This window comes from Aquarana catesbeiana, linkage group LG03 (genome assembly GCF_042186555.1).
Source record: "Aquarana catesbeiana isolate 2022-GZ linkage group LG03, ASM4218655v1, whole genome shotgun sequence".
Classification (NCBI taxonomy): Eukaryota; Metazoa; Chordata; class Amphibia; order Anura; family Ranidae; genus Aquarana; species Aquarana catesbeiana.
Window position 1 is genome coordinate 379,577,031 of NC_133326.1, and position 20,112 is coordinate 379,597,142.

Here is a 20,112-nt window from a genome sequence, read left to right on the forward strand (position 1 = left end):
TCAACTTACACAACTGTAAACTATGGAAGGATAGTTTAGAAGAGTGTCTTATGCTGTGCAGTGTGATGCTTTTATTTTTTAGGCCTCTAAACACAGCTCAGTATTAGCCAATATGTCCATGTACATTGTGGCATTTATATACATATTTTAAAACCGCTATTGGGGCAAAAAAAAAATAGCCCCAAACCTGCATTTACAGAGAAGTGTATTTGCATAATTTACACATGTGCGTATAAATGCATGCAATTTCAGCCTAGTAGCTCTGAAAAAAAAAAAAAATTAAAAAATTTTAGCCAATAGAATGAAATTATGTACATATGCCTTGTGCACCTGAACAGGCGTACATACACTCATTAACCAATATAAAAAAGGCACCAGATCAAGCAGATTTTAATACGCCGTGTGTACATAGCCCAAGACTGATGACCACTTCAGCAAGGACGGTTTTTAAAGCAATTCGGTCACTAGAAAAAAAAATAAACAACGTCCTATATAATAATAATTTAAAAAAAGAAAATGAGATATAGATAGATATATCTCTCGCTCTCTCTCATATATATATATATATATATATATATATATATATATATATATATATATATATATATATATATATATATATATATATATATATATATATATATATATATATAATCTCCATACATACATATATACACACACACACACACCGTAGCTTTAAGAATACAGTCAAGTATTACGACTGTGAAATAGAAACAAAAGCAAAAATAGAGTAGAGTACATTTTTCAAACAAAAAAACTTTTTATTCAATGAAACAAAAACAATGTATAGAACCATTTAGGATAGACATAGCATCAGTATTTTTTTTTCTACAAAAAGTTAGCAAAAAAAAAAAAAAAAAAAAAAAAGGAGTTCACAGTTAGAAACAAGTGTATTTATATATAAATTCAGGTACGTGAAATACTTTTAAAAATAAATAAATAAAAAAAAAAAAAAAAAAAAAGATACAAGACATCAATAACCAGTGCAAAGAGCAGTCTTTACTCATCCGAGTACAGTAGACTAATTTGCTACGGTCACATCACTTTGCGCTGCCTTGTAAATTCCAATAGGGAAACACATGAGCTTAACCGCCAACTTTTACAGCTCCAAACACTTAGAAAATTTATAAAATGATTTTGAACTGCATTCACAGCTTTTTGCAGACTGTCTCTGCTTGAATGAAGCATCCTAAAATAATAATAATAATTGGATAAATATATGTTTGAACTAACTCACAGAATTCACTTTTCACAATATTATTTAGGGAACAAAAGGAAGAAGAAGAAAAAAAAAAAAAAAAAAAAAAGTGTAAAATCATCATTAGCTGCCCCAAACAATAAAAATGTGCAAGCCCATTATATGGCACGTACAAATTAAAAAAAAATTAAAAAAGAGAGAGAGAGAGAAAGAGAAAGAGAGAGAAAAAGAGAGAGAGAAAGAGAGAGAGAAAGAGAAAGAGAAAGAGAAAGAGAAAGAGAAAGAGAAAGAGAAAGAGAGAAAGAGCGAGAGGTATTATAAAAGAATAAAAGCAATACTGTATACATATTTATGTAATCCAATGATGGAATTGTTGCAAGCATTAGACTGCCTGCTTAATTAAAAGTGACAAACATGAATCATAACACTATAATGCTTTTGACTCAAAAATATAAAACAGAACTATAAAGTGTGAATCCTAACACAAGGTGGTGATATTTGTTTTCTGTTATAATCAAAAACACACATACACAGACGATAAACGGACACAAAACGGTTTATTAAGAAAGGTTTTATGTCTGTGCTTCTTAGAAAACTGGTAATGCAAAAAACGATGAAACCCCTGAGTATTTTATGTTAGCTTTAGAGCCAGGCTGTATGGAAAGCACAAATGGTAGCAATAGGAAGACCTCAGCTGACAATGACAATTGAGTCCTGGAAGTTATTTTTGGTCTGTCACATAACTATATTATAGGCAAAGAAAAGGCTTGGCCTGTTGTATCTGGATGTATTAAACATGTATGTGATTGTATTGTCCCAGGAACAATAGGTTGGACTAGCCATAAATGTGGAGATTGGTCTAGGATGGTCACAAATTATCACAAGTTTTCTTTCCAACAAGCACCTTCCTTTCTAAGATGGAAGAAAAAAAGGCTCATTTATTTTATGAAGGCAAAAAACTGAGATATACAATGGATCTTTGCTGTCAACATGGCTTGCAAGTGCTCACCGTTACTTGTCTCTCAGCAACTACACGCGACACTCACATTATCAGAAGGTTACACCCAACTGTACTCTCACACATAAAAGGGTTAGTTCACCTTTACCAAAAAACTGCCTATGCAAATAAGGGATGCCTGTAGATAAAAAACAAAACTGTACAAGTCAGACTAAAGTTGAATAATGCCCTTGCTATAGGTGTAGGCAATTTACATACCTCCTGAAGCCCGATTGGGATACTCTCAGGATGTTGTTAGGACATTGCAAGAGGCCTAGTCACTACTGCTCACCCCCATCACGGGAGAGAGAGCTCACTCCTATGATTGTGAAGGTGAGCAGCAAGAGCTGGGCCTCTCAACATCCTAGAAGTATTCTACTCAGGCTTCATGAGGTACAGAAATGGCCTCCACCTATAGCAAGGGCATTATTCAACTACACAGTTTGTCTTTATCTACAGACAACCCTTACCTCTATAGTAATTTTTGGTAAAGGTAAACTAACTCTTTAACCATCACACACAGGGGGTGGATTTACTAAAACTGGAGAGTGCAAAATCTGATGCAGCTCTCTATGGTAGCCAGCTTCTAACTTCAGTTTACTCAATTAAGCTTTCACAAAAAAAAAAAAAAAAAAAAAAAAAAAAAAAAAAAAACACACCACCACACACACACTTGAAGCTCTAGTTTTAGCAAATCAACCCCAAAGATTCATGTTGGCACACATTAGAACTCTGTCAAAAAGGATCAATTCACAAAACTAACACAAGGAGATTTTTTTTACCAGTGGAGTGTAATGAGCTTTGAAAATGACAGTCACGTGGTTGTAAAAATCCTTATCCTTGTTGTAAAGCTTTGTGAATGTAGCCTAAATTGTAACGAGAGCACAGGTCCCACAATTCTGCCAGACATTCTCCCACACTGCCCATGCCAAATGAAAAACAGGAATCTGTTTGTCCTAGGCAAGATCTGTTCTTTCACAAAAGGCCTGGCGTTTAGAGATATAGATGTAAAAGTCACCAATACAGCATTCATTGATTTTAAAAACGCAAAACAAGCCCTAATGTACAATAGAGCATGAACATTTGTAACATTCTAGAACCGTTAAAACTACACCTGTTACAAAAGAAACGTGTAGGATGCCATTACTAGCTCATTGTGATCTGCATGTCATAGATCCAAAACAAAAATGTAGCAAGTGATAGAACGCTAAATCTTCATGCTTGCCTTGTGTCAAGGTCTTAGAAAGCGCTGAAGCCAGAGCACTGACGTGACAGTCTGACAACGTTTCAGAAGTAAGCAATGGCCTACATATTTCAGTCATGACAGGTTTAATTTAGACCTTTCCTGCACCTTAAATTTGGTTTGTATTAGACGGAACAAACAAATGCATTTATTTGGCAAGACTACAAAATGTATTGCTCTGGAATCACTCTAACAACCTCCAGTAGCTTTTGGCAGTGATCTTACAGCAAACGCCTACTAGATTGTTTGTGGTGGCTGTAAAAGGGGGCACTGCCCGCTGCCTTCTTCCTCCAATTGTGACTTGGCATCTACAAGGACCTTGGTCATTTCCTCAGGGTCTGGAATACGGTCTTCATTATAAAGATACTGAAAGCCATCATAAAAGTCATCTGTCTCCATTACACTTTCATGAGCAAACTCATTACCAGAGGTGATGGACGGAGATTTTCTCATGCCTATCCGGGTGACTGGTGGACAATAGCTTGTTGAAGGAAAGCAGCAAGAAAATCGCTCCTGTTCAGCGTTTGCACCTTTATTAGCTGAGATTAATATGTAGACAGGATTGGATGGGGTTTCAAGGCATTGGTCAACTAGTTCCTTACAATGAATGAAATTGGTGCTATCAACCTGCAAGAAGACATGGCTTTATTATTTTATACCATTATGAAAAGATTATTAGCAAACTAAACATGAACATTTCAGTCTAAAATGGCAACACAGTCCCCTTGTATTTCTAGAAAAAACACATTTAAATGTATGCATAGATGCTTCTACCAGACATCCAGAAGTGTGATCTAAACCTCTTCCAGAATGCTCCAAGTGGTTATAATGCATCATTTTAATGCCTCATCATTTTACGACACCCTTTTTAGATTAGCCCACAACTGTTTGAACCACCAATTGAATTTTATCAGCAAAACAGAACTTCTAGAAACAAGCTACTATCGCCATCCTAAAAAAATGCAAAATTGCCTGGCTAACATACCAATTTGCTTGATTTCCTTTAAAGATAAAATTTCAGGCATGGATATTTTTTACATAGTTACATTGGTCAAGCTTGGACTCCAGCTGCTACTCCAGTGATCTCCACTTGCTTCCAGGTTTGGCGTTGAGCAGCTGGCCTACTGCATTCTGAACACAGGAGGTCGGCCACTTAGCAAGGGAGCTATTCAGAGAATGCTTTGCATTTATTCAGACTATGCAAGGCATTCTCTGATTAGAAGGGGTGGAGAGCTTGCTGTCACTGACCCGCCTCTCCACTTTAGTTAGAGAATGCTTTTTATACCAGCCAGGCATATAAGGATCTGGTAAGGAATTGGAGCTGGAGAATGGGCTTGGTGCCAGTTCAGGGGAACCACTGCCACTCTGCCAAAGGCCTTCACCAACACTCCGGGGGGGGGGGGGGGGGAATTTGCAATAGGCATATTTATTGGTTTGCGCAAAAATGAATCGCATGTACAAACTATAGGATAGATTTAGGGACTTTAAATTGTTTTTACTGGTAATGGTGGCGATCTGCGATTTTTAGTGGGACTGCGACATTGTGGCGGACAAATCTGACCCCAAATTACACTTTTTGGGGACCAGAGACATTACTACATTGATCACTGCATTTTTATAGCACTGATCAATGTAAAAAATAAACTAGCAGGGAAGTGGTAACACTAGGGAGCTTACTGGAACATGACAGATCACTGTTCCCGATCATTGGGAACAAAGGATCTGTCATGTCATCTGGCAGAACGGGGAATCGTCTTGTTTATATAGGCATGTCCTCGTTCTGCCTCTCCTCACCGCAAGTCGCCGGGCACTCGCCTGCTATCCTCGCTGCACGGACCGACGTACAGGTAGGTTGGTTCACGCAGGAGAGCCGACCTGCTGCATTATATCTGCGTGAGCTGGTCAGCAAATGGATAACGGAGCGGACACCGGAGCTTGATTTGGCTGCTCAGTATGCGTTATACTGAGCACCCAAGTGCTTCCATGTGCGAGGGTAATCTGAAGGAATAATGTTTTTTTTCCTCCATTGGGGCCAGTGCCTTGTTTACTCACTCAGCAGATGTGCACCTGCTGAGCATTAACAGAGCGTGACACTCCCCAATTGGTAAGATCTCTTCCCCGCTCTGCTAGTCCCTGGGTGCAAAGCTGGAGACAGGTAGTGAGGTGAATAGAAGAAACAGCGCAATGTTAAAAAAAACAGGTTTAAGTCACCATAAAGCCCCAGACATTCCTAAAAGCACCTCTGCATATTAAATTTAAAAAAAAAAAAATTTATCATCAGGACAAGTAGATTGCAACCTTGATTTAGTCCCTTGGACAATTCGTTTTTTTTTAAATGTCCACACCCCTGAAAACACACACCTATATAAAACTCAGATAGGAGTCTGATGTCTGCTCTCACATATCAACTTTTACACTGCCTGACAGCTCTATAGAATTTTGTCACCATTTGCTTCAGTCAGGTTATAGGAAGTTTCAATTAAAATGTATTAGACACGAATGATATTTAGCGGTGACACAAATTTTAGCGCGAATACCCTACAAGACTAAAATAACACTTTTCTCCTTGGTCAGGAAATCATCTGGGAATATGAAGTAAAAAAAAAAAAATCTGAGGAAACAATATTAAAATGTGTTATGATTACTTTTATTTTCTTCATCAGGTCAGTTATAACAGGGAACCAGTCAGCCGTCATCCTCTCCAACTCCAAGGTGATAATTGCCAAGGCCAGCGTAGAACCCCTAAACTGCAGTAACTGGTGGCACGCCATGCAGTGCTGCAGCTGCCTGGTTAAGAGCGCCACGTGGCGAGAAGGATTCATTTGAGAGAAGCTGCCGAAGAGATGAGGCCAGCTGAACATCATCATGGCATGAAACTGCAGTAAAGAAAAAAAAACAAGCAAAAAAAGAAGTCTCATATCAAGGTCGATTGTCTCCATCTTTCACTTTTGTTGACCAAATGTGACAAACAAGAAACGCAGTTGGACATCAGAAAGGCTGAGTTGTGGCCATTTCTTTGTGTGTCAGTACATGCTGTATTTATATGTCGGACTATTGAGCTTATAACTGAATGTAACAATGATGTGTTCCCCAAGAACACAACCAAGCTATATTTCTGTGTTTTGTTCCTTGGCTACTTGAGCAATCTTCGCTTCTATTTCAAGCAAGCAACCACAGTCCCCCCCCCATTTACCTAAAATGTGAATACTTGTTTTGTGAGTGTATCAAGACCTGCACCACATGTTAGATTTTATAACCAATCTGTTTAAAATACCGGCAGCAGAATAGTAACTGCAAGCCCACTTAGCAATTCTGCAGTCTCCCCGTAAAGAAAAAAATAAACACACAATTACTGCAGTGTAAACAATATGGTTGCCAAACAATGAGCAAGGAAAAGCTGCATTAATGTGGCCAATGAGAGCTAAAAAGATGCCAGTATTAGGTATATAAAGAACTCCAGGCAAGATTGCCATCAAGTATACCATACCATACCATATAGCAGAATGTTTGCACCATTTATTTTTATTTTATTATGCGCTGTAGAACTACCTGCTTGGCAAGTTAAAAAAAGACAAGCAGATACTGTAATGTAGTCATAGTATTTTGAGTCTGAGCCAATGGCCAGCTTAACTGCATTATTTGCTGGCAATTTGTGTCCTTTCAAGGGCAGGCTCTGTCTCTGCTATGATCCCCAAATGTGTTTTTCCCCAAAGGGTGCATCCTAAATTATGAAAAAAAAGAAGATGATGCAGGTATGAACTACATACCATAACGCATACTAAAAAACTTTGTCTTGTCTGGAGATCTCTTTAAAACTACCACTCCTAGGGAAATTCTAGTGCATATGCGAACATACAGGGTTTGGGAACACTTAAGCAAAAGCTTTATGATTAGATGCATCAGGGTAATCTTCTAGAGGCTGGATAAGTAGTCTGTATTCTGTTCTGCTGTTGAGAATTAATAACTAACAGCAGACAATGCGTGTAAATTTGTTTTGTTGTGTGAAAAGGTTTAGTTATGTCCCTGTACCATACAGTTTTTGCCTTAACATTATAGTAATAATAAAACGAACAAATCTATTTTTCCTGTTAGAACGTGTTTCCAGCAGAGAAATGAAAATAGGCACACTTTGTCCTTCTATGCTCATGTGATAAGTGCCAGACTGATGAGCTTCAATTTTGTTAAAAAGGGGGGTTTTCTTGGTGACAGGTGTACAATGTATCAAAAACAGCTTTCTATGTACAGTGTTGTTGAAATGAAAAAAAAAAAAAAAAAAAACAAAAAAAAAGTAAAGAGTAAAATATTTTTGCAACATTGTTTAGAGTTTTAAAGTGAAAGAATAGTTTTTTTTCCATTAATTAAAAAAGGGCAAAAAAGTTTTTGGTTCATACAGGTCAGTGACAATAGCTTCCCCAGTCCAGATGCTCTGTAACATGCTTGTGCATACACTTCTCTTGTTTACATTATGCACCAATCATTTTGCTATCCTTACAATGTTCAGGAAGTCAACTGGTGTGGCGGTGTACAAATCCCATTGCAGTTTATCCAGTATGATCCTTTCCATCCTTAAAATTTCAGCAGATGAGTACAGGCAGCCACTCTGCACTGCAAGCTTATTCACTGATGGAATTATCTGTAATAGATTTAATTCAATAAATAAAAAGTTTAGCCAAAATCTCTGCACGGTCTCTGTATGTTAACGTTATTAAGTGATACTAAAACACACACACACACACAAACACACACACACACACACACACACTGTTTAATTAACATTGTCCCTTCTATTTCTTTATGTGGATGATGGCATTAATTGTTTTAACCGCTTCAATACAGGACACTTTCACCCCCTTCCTGCCGAGGCCAATTTTCAGCGCTGTCACACTTTGAATGACAATTGCGCGGTCATGCAACACTGTACCCATTATAAATCTTCCCCCCCCACACACAAAGCTTTCTTTTGGGTGGTATTTAATCACCACTGGGGTTTTTATTTTTTGCTAAATGAACGAAAAAAAAAAAAAAAACCCACATCTACATGTTTTTCACATGTTTTTAGTTTGTTATAAAATTTGCAAATCAATATTTCTTCATAAATGTTGGTCAAAATGTATTTTGCTACATTTCCTTGGTCAAAATAACACAAAACAGTGTTTATGTAGTCTGTAGGAAAGTTAGAGTCCACAAACTGATAGAGATATAGATATATCTGAAAATTGATCATATCTTGATGTCCTGACACCCCCATCAGATCTCCCTCTGGACATCAGCCGGGAAGTCACGTGACTGCTGTGCTGTCCGCTCAGCCCCTCCCACTGAAGCCCCTAGATTGGGGGAGGAGAGTGGCCAGGGATCACGTGACCGGCCAGAAACAATCTGCAAAAAGAGGCATTATTTTACAAAAACATTTACACTATTTAATATAGCTTGGTGAAACAGAGGGGCTGGCAGTAATCTTTTAAAGGGTTTGTAACCCTACATTATAATTTTCCGCTAGCCTGCACCGTGTAATGGTTTGTTAAAATCAAAGCCTCTAGATACCTTTGCGAGGTACCTTCAGGCCGGTCACGTGACTCCAAACCAATCCTTCGATCCAGAACTACAGCAGGAGGAGCCGAGCTCTTCCTCTGGTTTCAGTCGGGAGTCATGACTGCCGAGCTGGCTCCTCCCGCTGTAGCCCTGGATCGGAGTATCAGAACGGCCGGGAGTCACGTGACCGGCCTGAAGATACCTAAAAAAATAAATAAATAAATAAAAAAATAAAAAAAGTAATTTAGAGGCAAAGTTTCTAACAATTACACAGTGCAGGATGGAAGCTTAAAAGAAGGTTTGGCAGCAATTTTTTTTTTTTTTAACATTTTAGTATTTTACTAACAGCAGCATGGGGGGAAAATTATGCAAGTCAGTAAAGTAGGAGCAGAGTCATTGAGCCTTTGCCTGCATTTTGGTTTTGGAGTAGTGACAAAAAATATTAACCATTTGACTTCCGGAAGGTTTTACCCCCTTCATCACCAGGCCATTTTTTGCTATGCAGCACTGCGCTACTTTAACTGGCAATTGCGTGGTCAAGCAATGCTGTACCCAAATTAAAATTTATATCATTTTCACACAAGTAGTTTTTTGGTGCGATTTGATCACCACTGGGGTTTTTTTTTTTTTTATTATATAAAACGAAAAAAGAAAGTTTTAAAAAATAATCATGATATTTTCTTCTGTTCTAAAACCTGTCCAAATGAATTACATTTCTTCATAAATTTTTTTTTGGGGGGGGGGGGGGGGAATCCAAAAGCACTCGCATATCAAAGCAAGTTTGCCCATAGAAATCAATGGAAAAGATGATAATTCGTTCCGCATTGACTTCTGGCCTCATGCGGTATTGCATAGGAAATACGGTTTCCGAGTATTTACGAATGTCACCGGCACTCCCGCACCTCTGGCCAAATGCGGTACTGCACACTGCAGAGGCTTGACTCCTGCTCGTTTTGCGAGACACTCTCAAGCCGAGTCAGGATTTAAGAAAAATAATTGCTCATATTGCGAAACGCTCGTTAATCATGTTACTCGCAATCTGAGGTTCCACTGTATTTAGTAAGAGGCATGGTAAGTTTTTTTTTGAACTTGTAATTTTTTTCCCCCCACATACTGTCACCAGTGCAGTATCATCATATGACTGGTGGTGGTGATCAGGGATACTGACTGGCGACCGCATGTTAAAAAAAAAAAAAAAAAATCATACATTATTTAAAAAATCCCCCCCCCCCCATAGCACTAAAGCAGCACTTACTACTCTGGGTTGTGATCAGGGATTTTTTCTCTTTTCAGCGATTGCTGTTACAATTTTGATCGCTGTAACACCAATCGTTTGAACGGTTATGAACTTCATTCATAACAGTTGTGCTTACTTTAGTGATGCTGTGATTGACCCACAGCCATCACATGGTACAGGGTGCTGTGATTGGCCCACAGCCATCACATGGTACCTGGGTCAATCACAGCATCACTAGAGTAAGCACAGCTGTTAAGAATTAAATTAATTCATAACAGTTTTGTCAACATTGTGATCATGTGATACATGGGTACCCAAAAATCTGCTGTGTTTGGTGGACGCAGCGGGCACAGAAGCAGCCCACTGCGCGCATGCGCCAGGCAACTAATATTTATGTTGCCCAGCCTGGCTGTGCTGTGTTGCCCATCCACAGTAAAAATTACTGCAGGCAGGACCGCAAATGGTTAAATCCATGTTCTTCCCATTAGGGTTTCTTTAACCACTTAACGACCAGCCACCGTCGTTAATACGTTGGTACTTTGGCGCTATGGCGCCCTGGTCGTCTCCGCCACTTACCGGAGTAGTCGGTAGCGGCAAAGATGATCGGGTCCTCTCCCCTGTGATACTGGATGCCGAGTGAGGGAAAGATGGTCCCCACTCCACTCCATAACATTGGATGAGGTATTGCCATGATCGTTAGAGCGAGAGCACTCATTGTAGCACCAGACCGCCTCTAAATTAAAACTGGTAACCTGTAAAAATTTTTAAACGTCGCCAATGGAGATTTTTTAGGTGCCAAAGTTTGTCGCCATTTCACGAGTGGGCGCAATTTTGACGCAAAACAATTTACTCGACATAACACTATCTTTCACAATATAGCAAAAAATTGGGCTAACTTTTTTTATCAAAAAAATTTTTTTTAAGATAACAGTAAAAAGTGTATCCCCCCCCCCCCCCCCAAAAAAATTGCGTTTGTAAGAATGCCGCGCGAATACAGTGTGACAAAGTATTGCAATTACCGCCATTTTATTCTCTAGGGTGACTAGTGATAAGTGTCCTTCGTGCTATCAATACCGTGAAATAACGTAAGAACTAGATTAAGTGCGGCAAAATCTGAAATGTGCACAATGACACAAATAAATAAAGATAAAAACCTAAAAATGATTTCGCACAGTGATCTATTATCCTGGGAAAATCTCCTCTAAGTAGGTTTTGTGAAAAAATGTATTAAAACCGTAATAATATAGTGCATAAAGTGCATATACAATAAATAAATAATAAAGTAGTATGTTCATAAATTCATAGCTGATACACAGAAATAAATCAATTAAAATAACTGGTGAGTGCTACCAAAAATGCTGGTAAATGATGTGCCAATAATAATTAATAAGTGCAATATATAGTGAATAGTCCAAAAATAAAAATGAATGGAATGACTAGTTCCTCATAATAGGGCTGGGGGAAAAAAATCGATTTAAATCTTGAATCGAGTTGAGAGGTCAAAATCGATTCAAAATTTAAGCAAATCGATTTTTTTAGATTTTTTTTTTTCACCTCGCCGGTCCTGAGGCACTGCGGGCATGAGTTTTTAGGCGAGGCGCCTCAGGACCGGCGCTGACACCACGCCGGTCCTGAGGAGCTGCGGGCAAGGAGTTTTTAAGTGAGGCCGCCGCGGACTAGGCCGAAGCCGCGGCCTCGCCTAAAAGCTCAAGACCGGCGCGGTTTCCAAAGAAAAGAAAAAAAACCTTGATTCGAATCGTGAATCAACTTTTTTTTTTTTTTTTTAAGGGAATCGAAGATTTTTTTTTTTTTAAGAAAATCTCCCAGCCCTACCTCATAAGTGGTTAAACTGTATTAAAAAGTCCTGAATATGGGATGCAATAAAATTCCAAAGATGGCTTCTTAATAATAAAATATAGTGGGGTTGCCCTTAAATAACTTCATACAAATGTGGTCTCACAGAACTCTCACCTCAAAGTTGGTAAATCATAGCATCTGAGTTCGGGTCCATAGATGTTGCCACTGTTGTATGTCAATAAGGCGGATTGTGGATTTCTCCTTAAGGATCCCCTGGTAAGATTCCAGCTTTGTTCTTTGCCAATCCGTCAAATTGATTCTTTATTAGAAAGGCGAACGCAGGCAGTTGTAGTATTGCAGTGAACTGCAAATTAAACTTGTGTGATAATTCTTTTATTCAAAGTCACCTGGCTCTCGCTCATCAGCAGTTCCTCCGCTTGCTCTCAACAGAGTTGATTCTTTCCAGCCCCCTGGACTCACTGGCTTCCGTAATATTCCTGACAATCAAGGCTGGCCAGCCTTTCCCAGTCCCTGGGCAAAGAATCCCCTACAGGGGCTACAATCTCCCACAGGGCAGACCACTCTCTAAACACAGGTTTGTCTTCACACAGCGGCAGCAAGCTGCTCACACTCCAACATCCTGAAGGAGATTTGAGTCGGGAAGACTACGGAAGCCAGTGAGTCCAGGGGGCTGGAAAGAATCAACTCTGTTGAGAGCAAGCGGAGGAACTGCTGATGAGAGGTGGCTTTGAATGAAAGAATTATCACAAGAGTTTAATTTACAGTTCACTGCAATACTACTACAACTGCCTGAGTTCGCCTTTCTAATAAAGAATCAATTTGACGGATTGGCAAAGAACAAAGCTGGAATCTTACCAGGGGATCCTTAAGGAGAAATCCACAATCCGCCTTATTGACATACAACAGTGGCAACGTCTATGAACCCGAACTCACAGATGCTATGATTTACCAACTTTGAGGTGAGAGTTACGTGAGACCACATTTGTATGAAGTTATTTAAGGGCAACACCACTATATTTTATTATTAAGAAGCCATCTTTGGAATTTTACTGCATCCCATATTCAGGACTTTTTAATACAGTTTAACCACTTATGAGGACCTAGTCTTTCCATACATTTTTATTTTTGGACTATTCACTATATATATTGCACTTATTAATTATTATTGGCACATCATTTACCAGCATTTTTGGTAGCACTCACCAGTTATTTGAATTGATTTATTTATGTGTACCAGCTATGAATTTATGGGCACACTTCTTTGTTATTTATTTATTGTATATGCACTATATTAGTCTGGTTTTAATACATTTTTTCACAACACCTACCTAGAGGAGATTTTCCCAGGATAATAGATCACTGCGCGAAATCATTTTTAGGTTTTTATTCTCTAGGGTGTCTGCAAAAATATAATATAAATTATATTATAAATTTTTTTTTTTTTTTCTAGAAAATAAATATAAGGATTTGTAAACAACAAATCTCAAAAAGAAGCTCAGGTTCTTAAGTGGTTAACAACAACTAATTCATTCGTGCCTTTACAAAAAATAATTCACTTAAAAAAATGGTTTCACATTTGTAAGGGTTCCCATCTAAAATTTGTTTGCATACCATTTGCATTCAGACTTTAAACCGGGCATGCCACCATAAGGCCTCATGCACATAGGGCGTTAGAGGAAAAAAAAAACAAAACAAAAAAAACAAAACAAAAAAAACAAAAAAAAACAAACACACAAAACACGTGCTTTTAGTTGCTTTTTGCATTGGTGTTAATGCAAGTTTAGCCACGTTAGCTTTCAGCAGAGTTTCTCTGCCTCTATTCAAAATTAAGGTTTCCATATGAGAGCACATTGATTGGAATAGAAGTCGCGCCACAAGTCGGATCAGGATGATCCAACTTGCAGTGCGGCGAGGATCTTGAAGGGGAACCCTCGCCAAAGTGGGAAAAATGCTCGGTCACCCATCCCCTTTTCTGACCTGCGTGCTTGGATAAGGGTCTGGTATGGATCTGGGGAGGGTTCCCTTTCAAGATCCTCAGCGCACAAACTGCACTAAGAGTCGGATCAGCATGATGCGACTTCTATTCAAATCAATGGGCTCTCACAGGGAACCATTTACTGTTGACATGTCAAAATCAAACGCTTGACGAGGCTTAACACTGCTGTATCCAGTGTGTGTGCATGGGCACATAGAACATGGAGAGGTTTTTTTTTTTTTCTTTTAAAGCACAGTTAAAATATATACAAAAACAAAACCACGTTAAAAATATACAGATAACCAGACAGTTTATCAACACTTCCTGCTTTACTTCCCTTTGTGGTTTGTTTTTTTAACCCTATGCTTGCATGTAGACATAGGGGTTGATCTACGGAAACTGCAGAATGAAAACTCTGGTGCAGCTGTGCACGATAGCCAATCAGCTTCTAACTTCAGCTTGTTCATTTAGAGTTTGACAAAAAACAAAAAAACAAAAACACCCCACACAAACATGGAAGCCGTTTGCACTCTTCCATTTTAGTAAATCAACCTCGTAGCATTTTTTTAAAAATTTACATAAAAACAAAAACACAAAAAACACCAACATCTGCAAGACAAAGGCATAATGAGCTAGTGCACTAGCTCATTATGTAATACTCACTTGAAATCGAAGCCCTCGCTGCGGTGACCTACACAGCACCGGCCGGCGACATCACTCCTGGGGGTTACTTCCGGGTATCGCGGCACCGGCGCTGTGATTGGCCAGAGCCGCGATGACGTCACTCCCGTGCCTGGTAACGGCACACTCACTGAAGCAATGGCACATACGTGCCGTTGCTTCAGTTTGTGTCAGTGCACATGTGCCGATGACATAGGCACATAAAAATACAGGGGAAATCTCCTAAACCGTGCAGGTTTAGGAGATATCCTGGGTAGCTACAGGTAAGCCTTACCTGTAGTGAAAAGTGGTCTGTAAGAGTTTACAACCACTTTATCTTAGTGTCATTAAACCAAGACTATGAAAAACTCATCACATGCCATATAACAGTGTGCATACTCACAAAGCCAATAAAGCATTTGTTGTGTAGAGTGAAATATCTGGCAGATCCTGCCTTTAGCTGTGTCTCTGTCCCTACTGCAGCCTGAGATTGTGTAGACCACCTGGTGTCCTCTATGGAGCACGCTCAGTTTCAGTTCCCTGCTACAGCAAGCTGAATTCCTCCTTTCTCTTATTTGTGCAGCCCACATGACTATAGAGTAGCACATTAAACGTGGTAAATGACACCCCCGTCCCTCCTCCTCCATGTCCTTCTATTGCTAAACACAGAGAGCAGGATAGAGTATGCTGATTGATTACGCTCACTAAGAAACTCACTAAAAAGCTTATAGTTTTAATATAAAAATCCAAATTTTAATACTGATGTATAGCAGCTTACCTGTAAAATCCTTTTCTTTTGAAGTACATCACGGGACACAGAGCCATAGTAATTACTATGTGGGTTATAGTCCACCTTCAGGTGCTGGACACTGGAACACCCTAAACAGGAAGTTAGCTCCCTATATAACCCCTCCCATACCAGGAGGTATCTCAGTTTTGTAGCAAAGCAATACACGTGTATACTAGAAAGAGGGGCGGGACCTCTGTCCCGTGATGTACTTCAAAAGAAAAGGATTTTACAGGTAAGCTGTTATAAAAATCCTATTTTCTTTAATCGTACATCACGGGACACAGAGCCATAGTAATTACTATGTGGGATGTCCCAGAGCAATGCCAACTGAGGGGAGGGAGACACAACCAAAGTATGGCACCACGAGAACAGAGGATTTATACTACCAGCAGTACACTGCGCCCAAAGGGGGCATCCTCATGTCCACCAGATAGAATCTGGTAAATGTATGGATTGAAGACCAAGTTGCGGCCTTGCAGAATTGAGCCATGGAGGCTTGGTGATGCACTGCCCACGAAGCACTAACAGCCCTAGAGGAGTGCGTTTTGATTTGAGAGGGTGGAATCTACCTCTTTAAACCATAAGCTTGAATGATTACTTGTCGAATCCATTTAGAATAGTAGATTTCAATGCTGCCTGTCCTCTTTTAGGACCTTCAGGCAACACAAACAAAACATCCGTTTTCCGAATCTGAGCAATTGCCTTTAAGTAGACTGACTGCTCTCACCACATCAAGAGAATGTAGTGATTTTTCTTCCAAGGAACAGGGTTCTGGAAAAATGAAGGTAGAACAATATCCTGGTTTAAATAAAAACCTGATACTACCTTTGGTAAAAAGTTAGGATGAGGACGCAATACTACCTTATCCTTGTGAATAATAAAAAAAAATATGGCTCTTTACAAGAAAGAACAGCCAATTCTGATACCCTTCTTGCAGCAGATATGGTTACCAGAAAAAAATAGTTTTCCTTGTCAAAAAAGGACCAAGGGAATATTTCGTATTGAGCCAAAAAAAGGCTGTTTTGTAATGCCGACAAAACTAAATTCAAGTCCCAAGGTTTCAGGGGTTACCTAACTGGAAATTAAGCCATGTTACCCCCTGAATAAGTTACGAACCAAAGGACACAAAGCAAGTGGTCGTTGAAATAATACCGATAAGGCCAAGACCTGTCCTTACAAAGCACTCAAGGCCAGCTTTATTTCTCACCCCATCTGCAGAAAGTCAAGGACTCTACCTTTGACCTATTTCCTGGGGTGCAGCTCCTGGTTTCACACCAAGAGGCATATGTTTCCCAGACTTCATAATATATAATTATGGAGGCCGGCTCCCTTGCATTAACCAAGCTAGAAAACTACTGAACCTGACAACCCACGCTTCTTCAGAGTGTGGGTCTCAATAGCCAAACCGCTGAATTTAGCGTTTGTAAAATACGATGGAACTCTGGACCTTGCGAGAGAAGGTCTGGCCATGATGGTAGGGTCTATGGGTCCCCTACTGCCATCTTTATGATCTCTGCATACCAAGATTTCCTGGGCCCCATAAGAATCAACGACTTCCCTTCCTGCTTGATCCTGCAAAGAAGTCGTGGACGCAGGCAGAATAGGAGGGAATGCATAAATCAGTGAGAACCAATTTCACAGGAATAGCAAGGCATCTGTTCCGCATGCTAGCGGATCCTTTGTTCTTGACACAAAGTTGTCAATTTCTTTGTTGAATCCTGGACGCAAACAGATCTATGTCTGGGATCCCCCCCCCATCTTTGACAGGAAGATATCGGGGTGAAGGAACCATTCTACCGGGAACAACTGCTGGCGACTCAAGTAGTCTGCCTGCCAATTTTCTATTCCTAGAATGAAGACTGCCGATAGGCAAAGTACATCGTTTTCTGCCCAAGATAGGATAGGATTCATCTTTCTCTGGGCCTCACAACTTCTTGTGCCCTTCTTGTGGTGATTAATATAGGCCATTGCTGTGGCATTGACGGATTGAATCCTGGCAGGACAATACAGTAAACTAAACAATCAGGCCCTCAAGACCAAGTGCTCTGCCTGAATTTCTAAAATGTTAATGGGCAAGGCCATTTCTGATCTGGGCCACTTCTCTTGGACAGTTGCCTCTTTCAGGACTGTTCCCCAACCTAAACAAAAAAGGTTGGCATATGTTGTTACTATTTCCCAGGTAACTGAAGGAAGGATTTTCCCCTTTGCAGATTTTTGGATATTAACCATAAACTGAGGTTCTGGCGCACCCAGCCTACAGCACCTGGCATTTCCAGGTGGTCTTTCATCCGGGTACTAACCAGGCCCGACCCTGCTTAGCCTCCAAAGTCAGACGAGATTGGGCGCTATCAGGGTGATATGGCCATAGGCTTTGGAGTCAGACACATTGGGAATGTAGAGCTTGAACCCTTTTGTTTCAAGCCGATAGGATACTGTTTTGCAGCAGTCTTGATGAGACTGAGCATAAGGAACGGCCTTGAATGAAGCCACCATCTTTCCCAACAACCTCATGCAAAGTTTAATAGGAGAAATTCATCTTGCTTCGACCACCTAAATCAGTTCCTTTATGGCACTGATCTTTGCCTGGGGTACGATTACCCTTTTCTGGGTGCACTTATGATCAGACCCAAGTATTAGCCTTCTTCATGGTTTTAAAGAAGATTTCTGACCTAGATATTCCTAGATATTCCAGGTAGTCGAATGTGGTGACCATACTTTGGTATAAGCGGGCTACCGACTGGTCTATCAATAACAGATCCACTATGTAAACGAAAAATGGTTATACCTTGGGCCCTCAATCTGGCTAGAAGAGGAGCCAGAACCTTTGTACTCGAGGTGCAGTGGTTAGATCAGAAGCAGAGCTACACACTGAAAATCTATGATGTCGATTGACGCCATAAGTTCTCCTCCTTATAGGACGGAGATAACTGATTGGATTGACTTAATGGGGGGGAAAAAAAAAAAATATGGCTATATTCAGGAATTGAATTTACATTTTTGAGATCCAGAAAGTCCATTTGGATTTAATCAAACCCAAACATCTGCTCTTACGTGGGGGGCCACCATGAACACTTTTGCCAAAAGATGGTCCAATGGTTGAGAGAAAGACTTCTTTTCTCTGGATCCTTAGGAACATTTGATCTGAGAAAACGAGGAGACGGAAACTCTTGGAAGTCCACTTTGTACCTTGTAGTTATTGAGGAGTTATTGAGGAAGTCCCCCATTCATCTTGACACTCCTGCCAGATCCCTGAGAACTGCAGAAGAATTCTCCCTATTGAGCAAGCGGGGGCACCTCCTTATAAGGAGGCTTCAGTATCTTGTAGGCTTCCTCTCCCAAGACCTCTTTTGTCCCCGGGGTTAACCCTGAGGATTACCTTTTGAACCCGACGGTGGAAGCCGCCGTGACTGCCTGGAGGCTGGTGCCCCTGGCACAACGAAAACACATTTACTCCTTCATTTAAATGGCAAAAGGGGTACTCTTTCACTAGAAATTCTTTGGATATGTTATCCGAAATATCCCCAGATAGCTGTTTCACCACAAAAAAGGAAGACTAGCCAGGAGCTTCTTGCATGACGCTTAGCGAAGCGCGCAAGGCCTAAAGGATAGAATCTGTCATAGCAACTATTGCAAACATAAAGCTGCCTCCTGGGCCTGCTGAGCAGGATAACCTTGACCACCTGTTTAAACTTTTCTCTCAACGTTAACCAATTACTGTCAGCACAGGCTAAGACACAATGTGCCAGAAAAAAAAAAAAGAATTTTTTTAAAAAAATAGGAATTCCAACCTTTTATCCCTTGGATCCCTAAGTATTTGAGTATTGTCTGCCGGACAAGTCAGACTTATTCACAAAGGATATAGTAGCGTTAATTGCCGGTATACCCTACTTGGTGAATTTTCTCTACCCTAGGATAAAGTGTAAAACTTTTTAGAACGGAAAATAATGCTTATCTGGGTGATCCTCCAGATTCAAAAAAGCTTTTCCAACAATGAATTGACAGGAAAAGGCATACACAGCTTGAGGAGGCTTTCGTGAACCCACTCAGTTAAGGGTACATAAATGTGGAGCGGATCATACAGCAAGAAATTGTATCATCAATCTTACAGATTGTGAAAGCTGACTCTCCCGCATTTGACACCTCAGAAGAGAAATCAGCCTCACCACGGTCCCCTGAGGGAATTAGTCTTCTCCTGCCCCTAGTTCCTCAGTTTGAGGGTCCTAGGAATAATGGAAGAGAACCTGTCGCATCTTGACCACACTGGGATGCGATTAAAGACGCTAAACTTTTTTTTTTTTTTAAAAAACCTACCATGGCTGGAGGTAAAAGATCTTTAGTAAAACGAACAGGGGCTGCAGTGTTGAAAACAGTTGCAAACATTTCACGGCCCCGATCTCACTCTGACCAGCCACCCCCTCGTAGGGGAGGATGCCATTTGTAGAGTAGGCTTTCCAGAGCTTGAGGGAGACCCCTTTAGCTTCTTTTTTGGGGGTGTTTAAACCCAACCCCCCCCCCCCCTGACCATAGTCCGATGCACAAAGCAGAGGTACTTCCAGAAGAAAATCGCATCTATTGCTTGAGCTGCTATTAGCCTGATGCAATAGTAAATGTGTCAAAAGGAATGCTTGTGTCACCAAACCTCTT

The 20,112-nt window shown here is 40.2% G+C and overlaps 2 protein-coding genes and 1 pseudogene across 3 annotated transcripts in view; 1 reads left to right on the plus strand and 2 right to left on the minus strand.

Annotated features, from left to right (window-relative positions):
• SEPTIN8 (septin 8) overlaps positions 1-6,818 on the plus strand; it is a 186,966-nt gene extending 180,148 nt beyond the window's left edge. For both annotated transcript variants that reach the window (XM_073620667.1, XM_073620666.1), the window contains exon 10: positions 6,123-6,818. In XM_073620667.1, the coding sequence (XP_073476768.1) occupies positions 6,123-6,285 (163 nt within the window). In that variant the 3' untranslated portion in view covers positions 6,286-6,818. The remainder of the gene's footprint in view (positions 1-6,122) is intronic.
• Positions 6,819-7,643: 825 nt separating this feature from the next.
• CCNI2 (cyclin I family member 2) overlaps positions 7,644-20,112 on the minus strand; it is a 57,199-nt gene continuing 44,730 nt past the window's right edge. The window contains exon 5 of the mRNA XM_073620670.1: positions 7,644-8,092. Coding sequence (XP_073476771.1) covers positions 7,934-8,092 — 159 coding nt within the window. The 3' untranslated portion in view covers positions 7,644-7,933. The remainder of the gene's footprint in view (positions 8,093-20,112) is intronic.
• Positions 17,720-17,838, minus strand: LOC141135857 (5S ribosomal RNA; annotated as a pseudogene).